General features: G+C 38.1%; 1 protein-coding gene across 1 annotated transcript in view; it reads right to left on the bottom strand.

Annotated features, from left to right (window-relative positions):
• Positions 1-7,715, bottom strand: part of LOC144442441 (scavenger receptor class B member 1-like) — a 22,735-nt gene extending 15,020 nt beyond the window's left edge. The window contains exon 1 of the mRNA XM_078131795.1: positions 7,417-7,715. Within this exon, the coding sequence (XP_077987921.1) occupies positions 7,417-7,536 (120 nt within the window). The 5' untranslated portion in view covers positions 7,537-7,715. The remainder of the gene's footprint in view (positions 1-7,416) is intronic.
• Between the last annotated feature and the right edge of the window lie 298 nt (positions 7,716-8,013).

Genomic DNA, 8,013 nt, shown 5'->3' with positions numbered 1-8,013 from the left:
AATCTTACCAATATTGCTACATTTTACCGTCTGGCTCTACAAAAAATCTTACCAGACTATAAAATGTAGCAATGCTGGTAAGATTTTTGTTGAGCCAGACGGTAAAATGTAGCAATGTTGGTAAGATTTTTGTAGAGCCAGACGGTAAAATGTAGCAATGTTGGTAAGATTTATGTTGAGCCAGACGGTAAAACGTACCAATGTTGGTAAGATTTTTGTAGAGCCAGCCGGTAAAATGTAGCACTGTTGGTAAGATTTTTGTTGACGCAGGCGATAAAAAAGCACTGTTGGCAAGATTTTTGTTGAACCAGACGATAAAATGTAACACTGTTGGTAAGATTTTTGTTGAACCAGACTACATTTTGTTTCAGCATTTGTGATTTTGATTGTAGAGCTATTATATCTATGTTACAAATTGCGTAAGAATTCTATAAATACAACGCTTATTATAATGAGCTCGATGAATGCAAAATAGTAACAAATGGTCAGTGAGACCACAGGGTAAAGGACAAATAATCAGTTTTGTACTCGCGATTTTCCGGATTTCTAATAATATTTTCTGTATACAGTATATTTCAAATAAAGTTTTAAATACTGTTTCCTCTCACTGTTTTGTTCTATTTCCTACCTGATATCAATGTCTTATCTGAGTTTATCAGCTTTGCATTAATTAGTAGCTTGCTAGAACAAACTCACGATTTGCCCAAATTAACGCATTATGCCGTGAGTGTACACATCTACTGATCCGACTAAATGGTAATCCGCCCCATTGCCAGTTCGCACCTACTTATGTCGTTTCGCCCCAGGGGTTTGGCGTCGTTTCGCCCCATGTGGTAAACAATGGTTATGGGTTAAAATACGCAGTTTTGAAACGGTGCTTTCCCAGATCGAAACATTACGGCCACATTCGTAAAACAAATTACCGTATTTTTTTCAGTTTACTACGTAGTATCTCCTGTTACTAAACCGAGTAATGATGAAAACCACTGACACGTGCCGTGTTTATAGGTCAACTTGAAGTTGAAGTAGAACCTTAGTCCATGAGTACGGACGATGCCGAGTTTTACCGCGATCTGGTCGATTGATACACAACTTCGCATCAAAACCATGTACAAACCCGTTTACGTTTCAAGGCGAATGGGTAGATAGAACTCGATCAGTATTTGTTCACTTTATCTGATAGATGCGTTGCCGACCATTTACAATGGTTTCGGGTTTTTGTGAACGATGCGAGTTTGTATGAATTTTTATGTCATGTCGACGTAGTTTAGTCGATTGATAGACAGCTGTCATAGCTTTTTCTATTCGTTAAATCATTCACACTCCATTGACATAGGCAATGATGGACAAACATGTGTCTATGTCAAGCCTATAGAATGACGTTTTTGTGGCCTTGTCGGATCGTTCCCACGTCTTTAGAAACATTGTAGCAAACAATTGAATGACGACAACAGACTATTAAACTAGCAGCGAGGTTGTTGAAAGAAAAAAGTTAATTGCTGCATAGACATTTTGTCTATGATTGAAGCACATACAAGTAACAAAGATTGAAGTAAGATCTTAGACCGCCGAAGACTGGCCGTAGTTAGACAAACCATTGAATACAATGAATAATACTTGGGGAGACAATTGAAAGGTAGTTCAGATGACCCAACCCCCTACCAAGGGGTTTATGGACGATACATACCCTATAGCTGTGGGTGTAGGCGCAGTACATACCCCCTACAACGGCGGGTAAGGACAAGGTCATGGGTATGCGCATATATATTATATATGGTATGTGGTATTACTATTAGAATGTTGTGTTATAATTACCCCTGTATAATTCTCTTGGATCTAATGACAAAGCGCTCCCTGTTTTGAAAGTCTAGAGATATTGTTTTAAAAAACACCCCTTTTTCTTGAAAAAGGGAACGCGCATGCGGTCCCTTATTGAATGGGAGGGGGCTGTGCCGACATCATCGCGGAGTTTATACTTCAAACTTTGATCATGAGAACTTGTTTGCTATGGCTAATTTGAATGATGAATGTTACCTTACACCATTAGAACATGGAGGTACTAAAGCCCATTAGAAATACTGCCCCAGTACATTGTCTTTTGTCATGTCATATGCAAGTGTTAATGAGCGTGTGAGAGTCTCAATAGAACGGGGGTTGCCTGTGTTGGATTCTCTTTACACGTGCTTGTAGGCTGAATAGACGTCGGGTGTTTAAAGTAATTCTTTGATTAAACAACCCTTCACCCGAAAATGCCGACAATAAGGAAGTTACAGTGTCACTCAGAGCACACAAGTAATTTAATGACCATGGACACTTTATAGTGTGTGAATGCGACTGCACTGAACGCACTTGTGTACAAGCACAGATAAAGGATACATAAATTCGTAACGCCATCATGGCCTATGTCAATGGAGTGTGAATGATTACATTCACACATACAACGAATAGAAAAAGCTATGACAGCTGTCTATCAATCGACTAAACTACGTCGACATGATATAAAAAATCATACAAACTCGGCATCGTTCGCAAAAACCCGAAACCATTGTAAATGGTCGGCAACGCATCTATCAGATAAGTGAACAAATACTGATCGAGTTCTCTCTACCCATTCGCCTTGAAACATGGTTTTGATGCGAGGTTGTGTATCAATCGACCAGATCGCGGTAAAACTTCAAGCAAACTTGCTTCAGAATAGGGCGACATCAGGAAATTAAAAGACAAGTTACATGTACATGTAATGGAAATTGCAAAAAAGTCGGAATGATCGTCCGTACTCATGGACTAAGGTTCTACTTCAACTTCAAGTTGACCTATACACACGGCACGTGTACTGTCAGTGGTTTTCATCATTACTTGGTTTAGTAACAGGAGATACTACGTAGTAAACTGAAAAAATACCGTAATCTGTTTTACGAATGTGGCCGTAATGTTTCGATCATGGGAAAGCACTGTCTCAAAACTGCGTATTCTAACCCATAACCATTGTTTACCACATGGGGCGAAACGACCAAACCTATGGGGCGAAACGACTAAGTAGGTGTGAACTGGCAATGGGGCGAACTGTTATGGGGCGAAACGACCTGTAACCAATAACAGGAATTGCCGCAACATTCATACCAATATTTGTCCGAGAACTTCATATTTTTATTTCGTAAAGCGTACACTCGGCCGGGATGCATCTAGTCCACATGGGCGATGTTTATCGCTCTAATCCAAGATTCAAAGTCCAGATATTATCAATATTAACAGCCAACATACATCGGACTCCTTAGAATTCCAATAAGTGGCACGTCCATTGTAACGAGCGTCTTGGATTACGATACACACTGATACTTGCAAGCCTAATTTAATAGGCAGATCTAACCATAACATTTAGTAAAGTTTATTATCAAGGCCGTTTTTTTATAGATGAATTTCAGGCTGACTGTACGTCGGCAAGTACGACGCGTTTTCTACGCGTTTCCGTTTCTGGTGTAGTTGTTCTAGGTGGGTATTACACATCGTTGTTCTACATGCGTGAGTAAGCAGCCCTAGAAATAATGATGAAGTCTGTTGATTTTTTACTCGTCGATGTTCTTACAATAACGTACCATATTTCATTATTATTTCAATGCACTATGCACCACCCCGTGCTTAATTTGAAAAATATATTAAGGACGAGATCAATAATCAAACTTACTGAGATTCTCACAAATCTGCTGATAACTCATTATATTAACTGCAGGTTTTGTCGTGATTCAGTTCGTTGCATAAATCCTTTCAGAAATGCACCGTCACCAAGACAACGTACTAGGTTATAGTTCATTAGTAGTGATTGAACAAAAACAGTATGATACTATAGTATAAGATTGTTGAAGCAGGCGATAAAAGCACTGTTGGCAAGATTTTTGTTGAACCAGACGATAAAATGTAGCACTGTTGGTAAGATTTTTGTTGAACCAGACTACATTTTGTTTCAGCATTTGTGATTTTGATTGTAGAGCTATTATATTTATGTTACAAATTGCGTAAGAATTCTATAAATATATGCCTATTATAATGAGCTCGAGGAATGCAAATAGTAACAAATGGTCAGTGAGACATGTGTTCATGATCACATTCACATCAGTGAATTGTTTCAACATGTCAATCAAGATATGTCTTGATTATCGTCGTAAAACCACCACACCTCTTTGTGGCATTGGTAACCACACGTGCCTTTTCTACCACAACGGAAAATTCCCTGGCGGCTTGCGAAGTTGCGAGATATTTTTCAATTGCTCAATAAGCATGATAAGCACGTCTAGTCTTTCCCAATTGTGAGATACACATCATGGCCACGTAGAATCCAGGCTCGGGTTTACGACCTTTGCTGTCATCTATTTGTAAAATTGACCATGAAATATTTGTGCGGCTGTCGGTACAACCTTTTTCTAATTTTTAATCTCTGATAACACCCAGCTACATGATATTGATATATTAATATTTTGTCAATGTGATGGTTTTTAGCCCCTTGACTCCCGAATGATTAGATATTAGATCCCTTAACAATGCATGTGATTTGGTATTGGATGTTTTTTGTGTGTGGAATAAAATAATTGTGATTTTTCTGTTACGTTGTCTTCCCATTTTACTCTTTAGCTGCACTTGGCCGAATATTCACCATGTTTATTGACTAAATAAATAACGACGACGCCGAGTATGCATTTTATTACATTTTGACTCAATACAGTCTTTTCTCGCTTTTTAATAAGGTACCAAACCCCCTGTGCCCAAACCTATCCTATATCCTGACACTCAAATAGAATATCATAAACAGTTCTCGAAAAAGTACTGAATGACCACGAACAAGCGAACGTGGGCACTACAACCAACAGTCCCACGTGCACTCCCATGTGGATCACAGTAGAGCGCCAGGAAACCTTTTAAAATGGCCATTCTTGAGAGATTTTCAACACCTATACACATTAAAGTGGCACAAGCTGGATTTATCAGCTTTTACTCAGCTGAAAATTCTTACATAATAACCTCAATTAAAATATTTTAAAATGATTTTAATTTCGATACATACTTTCTATAACTGTTGTCAAAACGGTTGATTGCATAGTAGAGATTTCTTGAACATTTTTTATACACATATGATAAACTACGTCATCAGATTGTTTATAAATTATAAATTATATATTGATACCATGTTTGAGTTCAGTTAATTGCAAGCTATGGCTCAATGTGCTCCAGTAAGTGCAATACTGTGAGTACCTTATAAATATGCAGTAGAAACTGTGCCCAAACACAGCTCAGTTTATGGCCCTTTTAGAAACCAGCATTCCATGAGGTCCATCCACAGGGGCTCAGGCTCAGTTAGTTATGTTTACTAAAACAAACAAATAAATTAATACAAACAAACAAACAAACAAACAAACAAATAGAAATAAATAAAAAATAAACAAATAAATAAACAAAAAACACACAAATACTGACTCCAAAATTGTAACAACTGGGTCTTTGTTTGTTTTTGTTTATTTATTTATTTGTTTATTTTTTGTAAACAAAACTAACTGAGCCTGAGCGCCCCCCCCGGGCCCCCCCCCCTGTAGTCCATCTAATTACCCAATACGGTACCACTCTCATCAGAACCTTCCAGTTATAATACTACATTTTCAAGGGATTTAATTTTCACTGAAAAGAGAATTTGGCTATTTTACCTGACCTAAATTCACTGATTTAGGAAGGTATACATCCGGGTATGCATAGTATGTATGAATATAGAGTATTTTCAAGGTTAGTAGAAAACCACACCCATAGAACACACAGTAGTCCATGGTCGAAAACTACAATGTACAAGGACACATTACATACACATGTTTTCCTTTTAGTGTTAAAGAGTACACTGGTACTTTTATACCTATTACCACTAACGCAGTTATCACCAACACGTCCACTGAAGGTGAAGTGGTGACTTCCTGTGTTGTGAAAACACACGACTTTACATCATATGGCAAAATGTTGGTTAACATTACCAGAGGAATCCACGGGGGCGTGTGTGTAATATTTCATAGACTGTTGTTTTCCAGGTCTACAGACTAAATATAACAACCTTTTGATTAATATATATTCCTACATGTAAGTTCTTCGTAGTATAGAGATTGATACATTTGTAGCAGCAAGATTCGTACGATATTTTCCCAAGAAAACGACATTCTAAGCAATAAGAAAACAACAATCTATGAAATATTACACGCCCCTGTGATACGAACAAAGTACGTCGTAGGTTAACAATAAACATAGCAGGAATTGGCGCAACATTCATACCAATATTTGTCCGAGAACTTCATATTTTTATTTCGTAAAGCGTACCCCCGGCTGGGATGCATCTAGTCCACATGGGCGATGTTTATCGCTCTAATCCAAGATTCAAAGTCCAGATATTATAAATATTAACAGCCAACATACATCGGACTCCTTAGAATTCCAATAAGTGGCACGTCCATTGGTAATGAGCGTCTTGGATTACGATACACACTGATACACACATGATACACAGATATATGCAGTCCATGAACATAAATTACGTAAGAGAACTATGGCTAGACATGAAATGAATGCGTAGATTTTATGAATCAATATAACCTACGTATTTACCTATCTGTGCTAAAGACTAGACACGCTTGCACGAATATCCGTTTTACCACAGACAAGTAGCGTATGAGGTTTTACTAGCAGTTCCCTAGTAATTTAGCATTGGATCACAGACAAGGTCAGTGACCGAATCCACGTACACCACAACATTCATGTCATTCGATATTCTAGCTGCAATAATTGTAGCGTCTTGTTGCGGTTTTGTGGGTTTTTTCGTCTGTTTTGGTGACTTTTTAAGTTTTTGTGTTTTTGTGTTTAAACACAAAAACTTAAAAAGTCACCAAAACAGACGAAAAAACCCACAAAACCGCAACAAGACGCTACAATTATTGCAGCTATCGATATTCCAGTGTGTGTACACTATATACACTAGACGTACGCAAACCATTCTTCAGTGCGAGCTTTCGCTGTTCCGGGGTTACCATTACGCTTTCAATCTCGCCCGGGCTTTGAATGTCCGACAGCAAATGCTTGGTGAAACAAGCATGTATATATATGTATGTATGTATGTATGTATGTATGTATGTATGTGTGTATGTATGTATGTGTGTATGTATGTATGTATGTATGTAAAATACCACCATGGTGTAACCATGGACGTTTTATATTCCCCTTATCATGCTTATACCTAAGTGTGTTATCAACATTTTCTTACATTGTGATTTACAAAGGTCATGACCTAGTACCTGTGTTTCTGTTGTTCATCGCAATATTACCTAACGGAAAACATGGAGAAGTGGTGTACGTTGTAGCACTTGGTGAAGGACTAACGGGAAAAAATGCATCATTACTTACTTCATTAATGACAGCACGGTCAATCACGTGTAAAACAGTTGGAAGTACTGCAGCCATGACAATACATAATACACATACAGCAGTCATGAACCATACTTTGTTACTGCCAGGTAATGCCATAATACCGAACGTTTATAAGTTCACTCGAGGAAAGACGTCGCGATGAAGGACGATATGTCATGAATGAGAAAGCATTGTGCTTCTACGTAGTAAAGTGAAAGTTGTTGATACACACCACACGTTAATTTGTGGATGTGAAAGTGTGCACACGTACATGTACGTTAGCTCTGCAACAACCGATCGAGTGAACCCAAATGAAATTATTCATCCCGCAGAGTGCGTAGTAGTAATTCATATTAAAATGAGTAAGGTCGTACATCCGGGGTTTCATTGTATAACAAAGGCCCCCCATTGTTTACTCTATGAGATAACCGGGAGGGGGGGGGGGGTCCAATGAAGACAATCAAAGCTTCCAATTTATAGACAGGTTATACAATAGTAATATCGACATGACTTTTTTTTAAAAAAAAGACTTATTATAGTAAATTGTAGTCAGATCAAAGGCAATGTAGGGGACCCTCGCCCTCCACTGTCTAT

The sequence above is a fragment of the Glandiceps talaboti genome, chromosome 11 (assembly GCF_964340395.1).
Source record: "Glandiceps talaboti chromosome 11, keGlaTala1.1, whole genome shotgun sequence".
NCBI classification, from domain to species: Eukaryota; Metazoa; Hemichordata; class Enteropneusta; family Spengelidae; genus Glandiceps; species Glandiceps talaboti.
Note: the sequence above shows the minus strand (reverse complement) of the source record. Positions and strands in the feature narration are given on the sequence as shown.